General features: G+C 31.9%; 1 protein-coding gene across 6 annotated transcripts in view; it reads left to right on the top strand.

Annotated features, from left to right (window-relative positions):
- The first annotated feature begins 515 nt into the window (after window positions 1-515).
- The window catches only part of LOC143240143 (pantetheinase-like), a 78,931-nt gene continuing 61,899 nt past the window's right edge, over window positions 516-17,547 (top strand). The window contains exons 1-2 of one of the 6 annotated variants that reach the window (XM_076482080.1): window positions 516-925; window positions 14,678-14,832. In XM_076482080.1, the coding sequence (XP_076338195.1) occupies window positions 14,698-14,832 (135 nt within the window). In that variant the 5' untranslated portion in view covers window positions 516-925; window positions 14,678-14,697. Of the gene's footprint in view, window positions 926-1,050; window positions 1,071-1,108; window positions 1,128-2,595; window positions 2,653-14,677; window positions 14,833-17,547 lie in introns of those variants that run through there. The other 5 variants (XM_076482083.1, XM_076482082.1, XM_076482081.1 and 2 more) reach the window with 5 other exon arrangements.

Genomic DNA, 17,547 nt, shown 5'->3' with positions numbered 1-17,547 from the left:
TAATAGTTACCGTTTTCTTAAAGTAATCCTCCGTGGATCTATATTCTGCATTTGCACATTGAACTTGTCATTGTTTAACTCGTGGCATGCTGTTTGTTTGTTTTCTGAATTTCGCACAAAGCTACTCGAGGGCTATCTGTGCTAGCCGTCCCTAATTTAGCAGTGTAAGACTAGAGGGAAGGCAGCTAGTCATCACCACCCACCGCCAACTCTTGGGCTACTCTTTTACCAACGAATAGTGGGATTGACCATCACATTATAACGCCCCTACGGCTGAAAGGGCGAGCATGTTTGGTGCGACCGGGATTCGAACCCGCGACCCTCGGATTACGAGTCGAACGCCTTAACACGCTTGGCCATACCGGGCCATTGTGGCATGCTAATGTTAACATTAGATCTTTGAAACATTACTGCTGTGCTTGAAGAAACGATGTGAATAATCATTTTCGTCTACTCTCAGTGAAACACTAGAAACAAAAATAGGGAATTCAGTCGAATCCCTCGAAATCACGTTATTTTATTTTAAATAGTTAAACAACAACAAAAAAAACGGCGGTTAATTATTGAATGTATAGTCCGTCAAGAGGACAGAGTTTAATAATATTTCACGCAGTAGCTGTAGTTATTTGAAAATGTACAGAATTTAGATTTAGTTTATTATTTATAAAATTTAAATATTGTGATAATATTATTGGCTGTTTTTGTCATTTCAAACTATGTTAAAAATATACTTTCAGCTAATGGGACACTTGTATATTAAAAGCTTTTATAAAAGTCGATATGGTACTTGTTTGAGGGTCGGCGTTTTTATACGCATTGTGTGGAATAGATGACAAGTATTTAAAACGTTTGTTTTTTTTATAATCCCGCTCGTTTCTCTTTCGAGGATTTGGAGACAACTAAACAGTCATACTTTCACACGACGGTACGTAAATTAAAATAAATATATTATTAATAGTAATTATTTGAATTTACCATATTTTCCCTGTTTCTTTTAAGAACATCTGACCTTACCATATCTTAAACTTGCGTGTGGCCTGAGGAGAAGCAGTGGTTTTTGAGAGACCTAGGTTGTCTTTCAGGCTTCTTAAGTGCTCATTTGATTTGATAACCGAACTTACTGTGACGTTAGTTATAATTTCGTTTATGACGATTTGTTTTCATTAAAGTTGTACCCCACAGTAATCTTTTTTCGTGTGTAATGAAATACATAACGGGAATGGGATTACAAGTGTAATAACTTAAGTAATATTGATGTTAAAACTTCAAGTGTTTCAGATCTATATTTAAAAAATTTCTGTTTAAGTTACTACTAATAGTAATACTAGTACTGCAGTTAATTGTTATTAGCATAAAGGATATATTTCGTTGAATTTATGCTAGTCTTTCTTGAAATATTAGCCAAAACTGACTGTTTTGACTAATTTATATAAGTAACAGCCTTACTAGTACAACAAATACCAATAAGTAACACTTATAGTACTGCTACTGCTGATATTGGACCTGTACCTTATCCTATATTAATTTATATTTAGTGTTTGTGAATTTGTTTGTCTAAGGATACAGACTTTTCTAAGAGTTTCAGAGTTAGCAGGATCAAATGTGTCTGTCAACTTTGAGTCGATTGAGGGATGTTCTTATCTATATGGCTTACATATGCTTAGAATATTTGGGGTATCATGTGTGTGTGAAAAAACAACAAACAAACCTGGAAAGTTAGTTGCACAGATATCATGAAGGTCTGAGAGTAGGTTTCCAGAATTGCTGAACTTGAAACTGGCATAATATTTTGAGTTCATGCCTCTTTGTTAGATACTAGTGATGTAAATTTTGAAAGTATATTCATATCTCTACTAACAAGCTATTAGCACTAAACTTGGGTGTGGTTCTTTGTTAGTAATTTCAGGCCTTGTAATGTATGTTTTTGCAAGTATGGGTTCTCTTGAGGTTGCTGAACTAATGGAGGGGATTAACTGGTAAATTGAGGTCTGTGAATTGTGAGGGAGCCTTTGAATTCTGCAGCAGAGTGCAGGTGGTTTATGTTAGTAACTTGAATATTTACTGTACAGATTGGTCTTCCTTATTTTTAAAATTTAATAATTAAATAACTAAAGAATACCATCATGCAGTTTTCAACATCTTGTAGCCCAACTCTGTTTTTGTTAACGTGTTGGTAGATTTCTATCAATGCACCATTAGTGGATCTTAGCAAATCAATCTGCTACTCAATATCAGTCTGTGCTTACTGCTACATGCTCACAGTTATAGTGGCAGTGGTATCTGTTATTCTGATCTTTACCTCTGTGATGTATAGGTGTGCAGTAGAGGCTATCATGAATTGGCCATCTCCAACCAGTCTATTGCACTAAGCCATTTCATGCACTATTGCCAATTGACAGAATTACTCTACCTGTTGGAGTGAAAATAAAAATGATTAAAGCTATTTTAGTTGGGCTACAAGATGTTGAACAACTGTTTAGTTGTATTCCTTTAGTTATTTAATTATTAAAGTTTACAAAAAGGAAAGGTAATGTTGAACTACCCTGTATAATCTAGTTCGATGGCCTGAATCTATATTTTACAATTTCTAGTTCAAGTAAAAGACAAGACACTGAGGTTGGAATCGTGATGACTGAAGTGACTAACTAGTTGGTAATTTTCTCTTTTAATAATAATAAAAAATAAATCACTGAAAGTTATAGAAAATATATTACAAAAAACACTTTGGTTCAGATTAGAAAACTTTAAGATAGGTTACTGACTTTTTTACTTCAAAAAACAACAAAAAAACTTGTTTCATGTCCTCCGCTTACAAAATTTCATAAGGCACAACAACTTATAGCAATCAGTAAATGAGTTCAAAGTTTGTAACTAGAAAATACAATTACTTTCTATAATCCTTTGTATCTTCTGCAGTGTTAGCCAGGCATGGCTGAAATGTCAATGTATATATACAGGGTGTTCAGAAAGTCACTGTGCACTTATATATTTATTAACAGACATGTTTCAATATAGAATACGGGAGGTAAATATGAATGACAATTATAAACAATGTTGAAAGTGACCCCGTTGGCATCAATACAGGCTTGAATCCTTATTTTGTTTCTAAACACCACTATCAGTTGCTGGCTTGAAATAGATTGAATGAATGCTGTTATAACATGTGATTACAAAACTGCACAGTGACTTTCCGAACACCCTGTATAAATAAATAGCTTAAGCTATTCAGACTAAACATTTGTGTTTTTATGCTATAATTTGTAGTCATTTAAAAATGAAAAAGCATAATTTATGTTTATTCCCCTTTTTTTATGGAGCTTACAATGTCAGTGAGATTAAACTAACTCATAAAGAAATACAGTAGTGAAAGTAACAGGTAAAATATAAAGTTTGTGTAAAAAAAATATTTGGAGGTTATAGAGATTTCTCCCATAAAATTTGAAAGTCTTCCAATGCCTAAAAGTTTTCTTAATTTTCAAATCAAAATTATTTTGCATGTTAGGTGGTCAACATTCTGAAAGAAAATCTTTAATTAAAAAATCTGAATACTTAATTTTAAAACCTGACATTTTCTATACAAATGCCTTGCAATGTTTACCAATAACCCTCAAAAGATTGTAAAGATATGCATACATTATCAAAAGCCATAGTATAATTGTTGTAGTGGATGCTCTCATGGTTACAAGCTGGGTGAATTCTACCCAGCCCCTGATGAAAGGATTAAAAGGCCTATATTCTCTGCTGTTTGCACATACACGTATCACATAGTCAAACATTTTGTTCCAATAGTGTTACTACTGACCTCTAAGTATTTATTGATTTTATAATATTGTATTGTTCTCATTCTTCCCGACCCTCTTCTGTGACATTCAGATGTTGAAGGTGTAATGTCATTTATGGATAGAAGCTATAAAAAAAACCCAAGAAACCTTGTGAAATAACATTAACAGGTGCTTGCAGATGCTAGTGTAAAGATGCTTGTTGAATGAAAAAACGCTGGTAGTAGTTTCAGTATTTCTTCACTAATTTGAATTATTTTATTTCTAATGAATGAATTCTGGAATGGAATGACAACATTGTGAAACATTCATTAAACATACTTTCATTCTGTGATACTGTTTTTCTTGATTAAATTTAGATTTCTGCACCATGAAGTGATGCTAACACAAATTTTAATTTCAAAAGCTGATGTTCATTACTGTTTCAAAATGCAGATGAATTTATTTATTTATTTAATTATAAACAAAATTGGATAGTATCTAAGAAGGCTAGACATGACTGAAGATATAAGTACTAAGTTTAAGACATGTACTGTGAGCAAACGTATTTTAGTTAGATGTCTTTTCTCAGTTGTGTTGCCATTCCTTATGTCACCTTGCATTTAGAATTGTAACCTGCAATACATTTGTTGTTACATTCTGTATAGTAGTGAATGTTACAGGTGAAGTTCAACATGTGTTTTTAATCAAGCTCCTACTCTGTTCTGTATTCATTATTTGGTTGATATGTATATTTAATTCATCAAGAAAGTTGTGATTTTAAAAACTGTGACTGGTAACCTGCTTGGTATGGCAGCTGCTAAGTAAAGGTTTGTTTTGCCCAAGTCAGTTGCAGTTCTTATAATTGAACATTTAGATGCTTCTTCAATTTACGCATACTTTATATACACAAGTATAGACAACAACATCAACTATGTATACATAAACATACATTTTCAATATGGATTGCCATCTTTAAAACCAAGTTGCCATCTTTAAAACAAAGTTGCTTGTCCATCATTATCCACTTATCAAAGTCATGTAATATGGTTAAATAGTGTGGTTGTGACCTCTGAACTACTTTTTCCCACACCACTGCAGCTGTGCATATATAGGCTTATTTACCAGTTATTTATGTCTACTTCTGCTGCTATATATCACTGTAGATCCTGGCTGGTTTGCCACTATCATATTTTTATCCATGGACTGGATTATTTACAGTAGCATCTTGGTGGTGATAAATTTCAACAATAAGAAACAGCATCAGTCCACTTGTTTTAAAATAATATATTAAAACAAATCTAAAATACATACGAATGTTCATTACATTGTTGGTTTTCAAATTTGTTTATAGACTAAATAATTCTCTTTTTTTTTTTTCACCAAAATTTACTCAGGTTGGTTCAGCTACTTTGGAACACAATTTGACAATGTGAATTATTCAAATATATTTGAAGTTTGTTAAGATACCACATAAAAGCTTAGATATGAAAGACAAGTACATTGGATTGATAACTAAATTTATTATTACTGTAGTCTTGTCAAGTTGGACTTTTGTTGCTATGTGCCTCTGGAGCATTTTTTTTTTTTCTTGGTTCAGTTTAATGAAATTGATACGGGCATAATTATTTAATTATTAATTTTATTAAAATGATATTAAACTCATGGATATTCCCAAGTGAATTGAGGATATTATACTACATAATATTACGTGGATCACAGCTGCACCATTGTATAAACATTTAAAGATGTGCCAGGATAATTGGTTAGTTCAATATCTATAGTGTAGTTTCCACACAGCATTCTTTGTAGTCTTACTCGTGCTTTTAGGTTCATCATGGATTTTGACTCCTTGAGCTTAGTTTTATGGAGATTTTATAGTTTCTTCACATAAATATGAAGCATCACATGGAAGAACTTAGTCAAGCATTTATACTTTACACTGCAACAAGGTAGATTTATATTCTAAGAACGTATATCTGCCTGCTTGACAAGTCTTGTCATTACCTAGCATGTCCCGAGTTTCTTCATATAGATATTCTTCATGATTGAAGATTTTCATACATTTTCCAGAAGAGGATAAGGCTGCCTCACTTGTATTCTTTCAGTTGTGGAAGTTTTTGAATGCTGTCCTCACTTGGTGATTGTTTTTTCTTCCTCCATGTCATTCATACATGTTGAGCACAAATTATTCATTTTTTGTTTCACTTTAGTTATGCATGAATTGACCAAGGTGTACAGGTTGCTTTGATCTATTTTGGAGAGTAGTGAGCTGGAAAACGGTTTTTCAATGGTTGAATATACTGGAACATCTCAAGGAGTTTTTGACTTGCAAAGGTATTGTTAATTGGCCAAAAAATTCTGGTTGGAAACTTTAATCATCCTCCAAGTTTTATGAAGATATTTTCTAGTCCAGTAGAGTAACTGGAAGAATTATAGTTGTATCAAAGATATCAATAGACAGTGCAGCTCACTATTCATTGTGAGCTTGATTCTGTTTTAGTCTTACTTCTCAATATTTTCTTTTATTCATACTTGGGCCAACTTATATAAATCAAAATGTTCATTCAAAAGAGTTGTCAAAATGTTTACAGATTTGCAAAAACTTCAAAGGGAACATAAATTTTCAATGAATCATTTAACTGCATGAAACCAAGTGTTGAAAATGGATAAAGAACCCAAATAGTAATCTACTAAATATAGTCTTGCAGACTTTTTGTTTATTGCTATCAGACTTTTGCTAATCTCTTGTAGGATAACTCTTTAACAGTGATGCATCTAAAGCACAAGTTCTGCATTTTATCAAAATTTAATAAAAGGTTAAAGAAAAAATATGTTATAAGATTTCCAAGAGGTCAAAATGAATAATGAAGAGAAAGCTAAGCCTACTTGTGGAACACAGAAATATGTTATTGTTTGCTTTCCAGTATTTGCAATGAACTTTAATTTTTATTTCTGTCTCTGTTCTGGATCTCAAGGAAATCTATGCATCATCTTCCCATAACCAGAGTGGTTTAACCAGCCCAGGCTGAACAGTATGGCATTTTTCTCATTAGGAATTGTGTTAACTGCAAGTTAGTTGTGCTTATGGGAAACGTGACATCTTGCTGTCATAGAAGCACATTCTACCTAACCAGAGTCTTAGTCGATTCAAATCATGTTGTCCAAACTCTCTCTGTTTATGGATCTGGGCTGTGATAATTTACTAGCAGTATTCTACCACTGCTTTGTCACAGTGCAGGTTTTATGTATTTGCTGGATCCTTTACAGTAGGTGTCTGTAACCTGGTTGAAGATAAATTTCAAAAAAAACAAAAAAAAACACAATCAACATGTTTTAAAATTATATATTGAAATAAGTCAAATATATGTATCAGGTCATCCCTGAATGTCCAATTTTATGTTCAGAAAAAGAGAAAGGATTTCGAATGCCTTTAATGTTATTTATTCAATAATGCATGCTTCATTATTATTAATTACTTCTTGCTAGTGATTCACAAGCTTCTGAATTCCACTTCTGTAAACTTCTTGGAGCTTGGAGGAAAAGAATGTAGACAGAGTAGTTTTGATATCTTCATGTGTTCCAAGCTCTTTTCAATCAAGATAGTTCTTCAAACTTTGGAATAGATGATAATCAGATGGGGCAAGGTCTGTAGAATAAGAAGTAGGTGGAAGTTTTTCCCAATCTAGCTCTTCAATCTTTGCAGATTGAATGTATGGGGCCGTGCATTTTCCTGGTGTAACACAACACCTTTACGATTGATCAAAGCAGGTCTCTTTTCTTTCAGCGCAACATTTAAGAGCTCTAACTGTTGACAATAGAAGTCTGATGTAATTGTTACAACAAGTGGCAGCAACTTAAAGTGGATCACACTAACAATATCCCAACAAATGCTTAACAAGACACTCTTAGGGTGGAGGTCCATTTTGGGCTGTGCTTTAGCCAGTTTACCTGTGCTGAGCCCATGTCTGAGGTGCTTAACATTTTTATAATATATCCATTTTTTATCTACAGTCATGTTAGTCTAAAAAAGGTGACTTACTTTCACGAGAGTGCAGAGAAGTGCAAATTTCCACTCTGGTTCTAAGGTTGGCTTCTGTCAAATTATGGGGAACCCATTTTTCAAGTTTTGACACCTTTCGAAGCAGATAACGGTGAACTGTTGAATGGGTTGAATTAAGTTTTTGTGCTAGTTATTCAACTGTTACAGCACAATCTGTCAACAAGTGCAGTTAGCAGCAAGTCATCATTAAACTCAGCAGGACGACCTGAACGTGGTACATTACTTAAGCTGTAGTGACCTGATCTGAACTTCTGAAACCATCTTTGACATTTTCTTTTATTGAGAGACTCTGCACCATAAACATCTTGAATGTTTGATGTAGTTTCTACTACACTATTACCTTTTTTAACTCATGTTATATGCCTAACATGCTCCTCAGACACATCCATCTTCATAAGGGTTTATTTGATTAATGATCTGTAAAGGTGGTGTTGGGTTAGTTTATTTTATTTGTCTGAACATTTTTATACACATCCTACTACATATTTAAGTCACTAAAGCCTTCTACAAAGACAGAAATGATGATGCACTTTCTGTATTAAATTTTCAGACATTACTTATGGGATGACCTGATATAAATGTTCATTACCCAGTTTATTAAAGTTGTATCCAGAGCTTTAATCCTTTCATGACTAGTCACAGGTCAAAGACTATGTCATCACATTTGTTAACTTGCATTCAAAATGTTATTGAACTATTATTTTATGAATTTATGTCAACAAGTTTGGAATAAACTTGTGGATTATAATTCGAACTTTATTGTATATGAATTAATTTATTAATTTAAAAGTAAATATTAAAAGAACCCACTTAAATATAGATTTTAATGAGGCACTTGGTAATTGAATGCAGCGGTGGTTAAAATTAGTTGTTTGTGATGTCAAAAATACAAAGTTTATTGTTTTGTACAAATTAAGAACTCAAATTTCCAATATTGACAAGCTAGAATATAAAATAAGAAACTTGTATCTTTTTATTTTGCTGAGATATAGCTTTTGTACTGAATCAAATACAGTGGCCCTGTTCATCTCTTTCCATTTTTACTTTTATACTGTTACTACAATATATGATGTGAATAACCAATCGACAGCTCAGAATGCCCTCCAAGTTAAAAGGCTACCATGTCCTTTGGATCCAAGATTTCAAGGAGGTAGATTGTGTATTTATCTGCTTGAAGTTTCATACTTTTTAAGAGCTAAATACATTTTAGTTACTGAGCTTAATAAATTATAGTGGAACTATATGGTATCAGTGTAGTTGTTAATGATTTTTTGCTTATTCAACTGTATATATAAAATCTCAAAATTTGTTTGATATCCTCCGCATGTGAAATTTTAAAAGGCTTTGCAGCCTATGTCCAGCAATAACTAAGTTCAAAAGTCATAGCTATAAGAGATAACTGTTTGCTTTACCTCTATTTATTGTTATAGATTTTAAGAAAAAAAAGTTTCATAACTTGTTTTTAAATAGTAATAATATGTATTCATGTATAATGTAAAACAATTTAAATGTTACTCTATAATACAAAATACTAGTTCACTAAAATACAGCCAAGACTGGGTCAGTTTTTATATTATTGGATACTGTAACATGAGTGCACATGATTGTGTCAATGCAAGTTATGTAGTGTTTGCTGTGCATGAGTAGAAGGTCGGTATTGTAAAAAATAATATATAGTGTTATGAGACTTAAGCTACTTAGACTAAACATTTGTATTTTTGTGTTATGTAGTCATTCCAGCATGAGAAAGAAAACATAATTTAAATTCTTTGATAGATTGTTTAGGCAGAGTATTCATGATGAAACTTTGTAGAATGGATAGCAACTTTCAAAACATAATCCTCTGCACTTGTCTCCACAACAGCCATCCATTCTACAAAGTTTCAAGGAGTTTTCTGTTGGAGTTGCTCTTTGTATGGGACATAGATGATTAATGCATTTGCCACTCATTGGAACACTCAGCTCCCAGAATTTTGGTCTATGGTACCTCATTTTCAGGCATTACAACAGATGCTTTTGGTCAGGACTGGACAGGGTTGCACCTATATGCCCATCTCTAATTGTATATTACCCAGAGTCTTAGTAATGATCCATTCAAACCCTTCTTGCAAACTGTTGGTAGCACAAGATTGGCTTGTTCAACCCTAGTTTCTGCTTTTCCAATACCTTCTTCAGAAGTGTATACTTTTTTCATTTTGACCATTTATGTTGAGGCAGCAACGATCTGACATCTTGTACCCATTCACCCTAAAACTCAAGCTTTATGTGTGGAGGTTATGAGGTCCTTCACATAGCATCAAGGTGTAAGTGCTATGGTTCTTATGTGACTATTTCAGTTGTTGCATTGTCCTGTGATAGACATTTATCAGTGGAAATGGCACACATATCATTAATGATGTACTGTGAGGAGATGTGTAACCAGTAGTTCAATTTTGATCTAGCTTTTTGATAAATGTTTTGGATCTTTCACAACCTACTTATATAAGATGGTCTTGTTGACAACTTTTAGATACTTGAAGAGACAGAGATTCTTTGAGTCTCCAGTGCTCTCCAGTCTGGTAAAGTTGTCTTCTGTCCTTTGTCCCAGGTATCCATTTCAGTTATATAACTGTCATATAAAGGTGGTATTATATGCTTTCTCAACTTTCATTTGAGCCCTTGGCCTGACGTATCACCTTTCTCTTAAGGTTTGTTTTGTTGCTGCTGGCCTGAGGACGTTGTCAGACAGAGCTGTTTGCACTGCATATGTACAAGACATCTTATCATTATACCATGTCCTTCTTAACTAAGATACTGGCAGCCAGGGATAGGTATTAAATGCTTTTCATTGATTCATCTGACAACTGTTTCTGATTTCTGTGAGTGATTGGATTTCAATCGTTTGTTCCATTCAGTGAGGGCCTTGAGGTGTTATTTTGCCCACACTAAAGTTTTAAGGGGTGGAACACAATGTTTTTTTTATTCATTGCAACCTATGAATAAGTTCCCTATATTGTTTATTCTGGGCTCTCTTTGGAGGTGAAGAGATTTCTACAAGATACGTCATTTAAGATTTGCCACAATTATATGTTCTTTACAGCTTGGCTGAATGTCTCACTGGAGGACATTGTATGGACTAGGATGTGTTCTTCCCTCAATACTTTTATATCACATTATTTGTGTGATCTGGCAGTATCTTCCTCCAAGGTTTTTTGACTACCTCTGTAGTTATATTAACTACATTCTGTAGATTATAAAGAGGGGCAAGTATTTTAATTACTAACACCATCTCTTCTTTCCCTTCCAGGATTCCTTACCTCTTTTCTTAAAAGGCTACAACTCTGTGGTGAATATTTGAATGCTTCACAGTCATGTTTTTTTATCAATTTAAACCTGAACTAGCAACTACTGACACAATATACTTTAAGTTGGAAGAGGCTCTGTAGATATGAGATCTTTCATGAGAACACTTAGAGACAGATTGGATGATATTATAAATGTTTGTTGGTTATCACATATTTATCTGGAACTTTATATTAATTTTTGTCAAATTCCATACAATCTGGTTGAGTTACTTAAGAACACAACTTAGAAGGTGAATTATTTTTCCTGATCTGTTATTACTATATAGCCTTTGATAGTTTTCCTTTAAAATCACCATTATAATTATTGGTTATAATTTATATTAACAGCTTTAAATTATTTCTATTTTTTATTTTCAGTCCACACAATCTGGTTCAATTACTTAAGAACACAACTTAGAAGGTGAATTATTTTTCCTGATCTGTTATTACTATATAGCCTTTGATAGTTTTGATAGTTTCCCTTTAAAATCACCATTATAATTATTGGTTATAATTTATATTAACAGCTTTAAATTATTTCTATTTTTAATTTTCAGTCCACACAATCTGGTTCAATTACTTTAGAACACAACTGATAAGACATATTATTTGTTTTCTACTCTGTTATTACAGTACACATCTGTGATAATTTCAAGGAGAAAATTTAGAAGGTTCTAGTAATATGATGCAATAACATAACAATCAACAATTCACAACATATGATTTAAACACAATTATGTTAACAAACCTGTGATAAGCTGTTATTTTGAAAATTAACTAAATTATCACTAAGGTTATGTTTAAACAATATAAATCATCACACTAATTAATTTAAACAACTAGGGAAATTTAACATGATATCTCTGAATTTTTTTTTTTTTACAAACGTGCATTCATTTTTTATAAGGGGTCCAAAACTGAATACAATGCTTCAAAAAGAAATCCCTACTTTCTTTAAAAAGAAAATTCTGGTAATCAACTCATTTTTTGGATAAATTTTAATGATAAAGCAAAATACAGATATGGTAATATGGAATCATTTATTAAACATTTTGAAATCACCCAAATTCCATCATCAGTAATATAGAAGGACAAAACAAACAGTATTTGTAATTGCAACACGTAAGAAGTAAAGAAATTTTAAATATAAAAATTATAACAAGAAAAATAAAAAATGTGGCACAAATGCTATAGTTAGAATATATTTAAGTGACTAAAGTGTATTATTTACAGTCAAAAGAACAGTTTTTATGTAAAATGTTTCTTTTGTTGGAAGTCTTTATCATGTGTGGCTGTTAAGATAATTTATAAGTTGTAAAGGGACATTGGATGTTCTGTTTGTATATTGTGCTAATATATAGCAAAGTTTGGAGGGTTTGTGACTTTTTATTTCCAGTTTTATAGATTTGCCCATGTGCTCGTACTTTAAGATAACATTTTGTTTCACCACATGTCTCCACAGTCTCCACATGTATATAAGTTGAGAAGATGTAAACAATGAGCAGTCAGCAGAAAAAATTTTTTAGTCTTAAATTGGGTTTCATAATAACTTTCAGGTCACTTTGGAGATAGTAAGAGTTGCATTATTTTTTCAACTGTTTCATGGTAAGGGAGCTCCATCTCCCAAGATATGGTGTGTATGTGTGTGTTTCTATTATACAAAAGCCTCACTGAACTGTCTGCAACATCCACCGAGGGGAATTGAACCCCTGATTTTTAGCATTGTGTATCCATAGACTTACCATTGTCCCAGCAAGGGACCAGAGATATGGTAAGCAGGTGTATGAGGGAAGTTTGGGTACAGTGAGTATCTTAGTTTTGGTTTGATAAATATATTAGTTAGGAATGAGAAAGTTATTTTTCAAGAAATGTTTAGTGTAGCCATTTTGAAAGAGAATGCTGTGTATGGTAGTAATTTTGTTTTCTACTCTGTTATTACAGTACACATTTGTGATAATTTCACTTTAAAAAATGTGTTCTTTATGACTGAACTTGAAATCATGTAATACATGTTTAGTGTAGCCATTTTGAAAGAGAATGCTGTGTATGGTAGTAATTTCTTTGTAAAGGGCTAGATAGGCCTTATTTAGTAGGCAGAGAAAAAGACTGTGGTTGAAAGAGAAAGGTTTAAAACTGTCAAAATGAATGAAGAAGTCAGTAAGTGTTTTTATGATAGAAATAAAAAAGTTAACATTGTGGTTAACAAGAACACTAGACAGGAAATAGTTATCTCAGTTTCATGAGTGAAGTGTATAGAGGGATATTGTGAATTAAGGTAGCCAAGAAAGCATTGAATACAATCAGTATGATGGAAAGTATCATCAACATTCTTCTGTAGATAACAGGTTTGAAGTTTAAAGGACAGTTGTTAATCCAGTTCTGTTTGTGGTGACATGAAAAAATGTTAGCAAGTGTAGTTGGGTAGATGGTAAATAGAATTATATGTATATTTCATTCATTGGTTAGCACACAATGTATTTGTTATTTTGCTATTGTGTAGAAGATAAACAGAATGTGTTTCCAGATAACCGTATCATAACTTCATGGTCTTACAAATCATTTGAAATATACTCTAATATCCTGCAGACACTGCATAAGAATGTACATATACTTTCCACTTATTTCATGGTGTGTGCAAATTACTTTTATTTTGTGTAACATATCTGAATAGCATAATATTCTGAAATTTGTAATAATTATTGTATAAGAATAGTATAGAACTGACTGTGATAACTTAGTATAATAAACAGAGAAATAAATATTTTTATTAGAGATGCAGTATGGTTTATTGAACTCTTACTTCAGTTGAAATTTCAGTGTAACCCACTGGGAAAATAAAAATGTAAAAAAAAAAAATCACAGTAATTTGGTTTTATTTAATTTATTGGATCAGTAGCATACAAATGTAAAGTTAACTTTGACTATGAGGAACCTATTTTTCAGAAAATTAAAGTTTGGAACTGGTTTGAATGGGTAAGGAAGAAAGCTCTGTTAGAAATGTACAACGTTTTGAAAAGATTGCCATTGTTCTGTTGAAATGTACATTTACAATAGTTTCCTTCATTACCCAGTCAACCATCTCCAAATGTTTAGATGTGCCCCATATAAATAAACAGTACATATTTGTTATGTATTGATATTCAATGAAAAACTTGTAACAAAGTAATAAGTGACTCCTTTAATGAATTTTGTGATCTTGTATAACTCTTCTGCATCTCTTACTTCTGCAGATTTGTCCCTTGGGTGATTAAGGGAAATAAAACCTGGATTTTTCATCCTTGATTCACGATTAACAGTTATTGTTTATGAACTACTGTAGGGTGCTGACTGTAATTTTAACAGGCTTAATAAATGCTGTTCTTCATTTGTTGTTTTAACTAACTGAATATTTGAAAATAACTTCACATGTATGCAGATTAATATTTTTTATATTTTTCTTTGAGCACAATCTTGAAATATGAATTTGTAAAGTATAACTTTTGTAAAAACATTTACTACATATGTATATGTATATATATTTTTGTTTTCTCTAGTGCAAGTGTAACAAGATGAAATGGTTCGATTTCGTCACATAGTGGGTGGACTGCTTCTTTGTTTGGCTTGTACCATAGCTGTTTCAATTTTCTTTGCTTTTTCTCGATTAAATCCCACACAGTCCTGTTTGTTTCCTTGTCTAACAAAAAGAAAGGTAAAGTTATATAAGTTATTTTTTGGTTGGAAAACAAAGTAACTTTTTATGCATTGGTAGTTATTATAAAAATGCTGAATAAAATAACATTAAGATGTATTATGGTATTGTCTTCCCACATTATGTGAAAAGATGTACTAAAGAACAATCATTTGATATTTTATGCTGTGATTGGCTGTCATCCAGTTTATCAGACAGTGCCACACTACTAGTATGCCTACAACAATACAGGCAATCAATACTATTTCCAGCACTAACATGATGGAATGCAGTTACATGTACAAGTCAGTTTTGGTTGGTGAAGGCTATTCCATATAACAGATTAAGGCAAATTGTCATATTTTATGAGAGGCTATATGAAAAATAAAGGTACAGTAAATTTATAATGTTAATAAAAGCATTTGTTTTGAATCTGTTCTTAGATTATTTAATGAAATAACATTTTAGTATCAAGTTTACAATTAAAAATAAAGATCCACAATTACTTTTTATCTCTTAATAACTGACATTTTGGAAATCATTGAAAATAGGAACATGTCATAAACCAGTACATCCAGGATTGTATAGACATGTTTACAGTTTTTATACCTTTTTAAATACAAGGTCAGTATGATAAAACTATTATTTTGTAGAGTTTATCTTTTTGCCAGTGATACTTACTATATTTATAAAGAAATAGAAAGTGTAAAAATTGTTTTTCACTTGATGTTACTTAACTTTTTAAAATGCTTTTCAAATGGTGTATACATCCCTTGTAAAGTGAATTATGATGTTCGTAAACTACCATTCCTCATTACATTCCTATTTTTGGGTAAATTAATCATTTTGATGAATAAAATTGACAAATTTTGATGTGCTTTAAACTTAGAGTTAAGGATAGAGAACTTTTGTTTAAGATAAAGCACAGAATTAACAGAATTAACCCCTTTACACTGTCTATTGATGTATTTGTTTTTGTTAGGATTAACTACACATGGCCTTGAAAATGGTGTAAAAGTGCATCAGAAATCTGGTACTGGTAATTATTCAAACATCTAGAGACATTTTGACTGATAATGATAGAACCACAAATGACAAAGGTTTTGATATAAAATTCCATTAATGAACTTGATATAAGAATTAAAGTCTGTCCATCAAGAGACTGAAAACAAAGTTGAATTCTGATTTGTTAGCAATTGAAATTCTTTTTGAAATATGAGGTAGAAAGCCCAAATTCTTAAAAAGTTGTGTAATTTTGTGTATGCTTACTACATGATACTTGACAATTCAGTAGACATCTTGTCAGTGACCTAGTTGTAAGTATGGGAGTAAATGTTATATCTAGAATAGTAAAATGAAGATTTTCAATAAATCAACCAGTTGATTATATAATTGCTTAAAGACCACTAACTTGAAGATAATCAAAGTGTTGAAATGGGTATTAGAATTAAATTAATTGATAGATGGTTCAATGACAATGAGGAAAACAGTATCACAGTCACTGAGTAATGCTTTGTGTTGGGGTTACAATACAGTTGTAAACTGCATCTTGGCCATTTCTCAGGAAAAAATCAGGTCTAATTAGGTAGGAATTTGGAGACATTATTATGTCTGGAAATATTCCAGATTTGGAAAAAGTGCCAGTTCTAGAAACTATAATAATTTAAAAAATGTGCTTTGTCTGGTTTGGGTTATAAAAATGCCAAGTTAAGACAGATCTGGAAAATGTGCCAAATCTGTGGAAGACCCAAGTCTGCTGACTGTTAAATATGAGATATTTATGATATCATTGTGGGAATTTTTAGTCATACATGGAGAGTTTTGTGGATATATTTTAGATTTTGTTAAATGCTTATTTTCTACACCACATTGTTATAGGTAATTAAGATATTAAATCCTCAAGAACAAACACCAAACGAAAATTGAAAACTATTTAATTTGCATTTTATAAATACCTAACAGCATCTTTAAGTTTTTAAGCTTTCTTTTTCAGTTTTGTGTATTCTACATAATTTATTATTACTCATATTCAATTTTTAGTATATGTACATTTCTCCATGTCCATTGTAAAAATTCTTTAAAGGGAAACAAGTGCTTGAGTTTTGGTGCACATGTAACATAATTTACTAATATGCATTTGCTCAATTTCCAAAGTAAAAATTTAAGAAATATTTAGTACGTTATTTGACTGGGACAAAGTTGCATGTATTTCAAATATTATAGCAGTTAACAAAACTTGTATAAAGATATATACATGGATAATCAGGTTTTAGTAGTAATCTTCTTTTAAGAGGCTTATCCATACATAAATCCAGTCAATTTTCAGAAAATAAAAATCAATTTCTTAAATGCATGCAGATTACTGATACTAACCTTACTGTAGCAAACTTTAATGTTTCAGACAGAGGATAGGAAGAAATCTCAGACTTGGTGTGTGTGTGTGTATGTGTGTTGGGTATTTAGCTGTGCATCTTTGTTTGTTTTCTTTTGCTGCATTTTCATACATGCTTCTCTGACCATTTTGTATCTGATGCAGTTTTTCAGGCTCTGTGCTTTCTTCTTGCATTTGACAACTATTTAGTTAAAGTGAGCACACCACAAGATTGTGCTTTTTTTTTTTCTACAATTTATTGTTGTTCAGTGTGTACATTGCTCAAATCTGGTTCCATGTTTTCTGTTGAGGAGGTTTCAATTTTTCACATTGTGAATTTGGGTGCATTATGCACCTGCTGTATC

This window comes from Tachypleus tridentatus, chromosome 13 (assembly GCF_004210375.1).
Source record: "Tachypleus tridentatus isolate NWPU-2018 chromosome 13, ASM421037v1, whole genome shotgun sequence".
NCBI lineage: Eukaryota > Metazoa > Arthropoda > Merostomata > Xiphosura > Limulidae > Tachypleus > Tachypleus tridentatus.
This window is presented reverse-complemented; position numbering and strand designations above follow the sequence as displayed.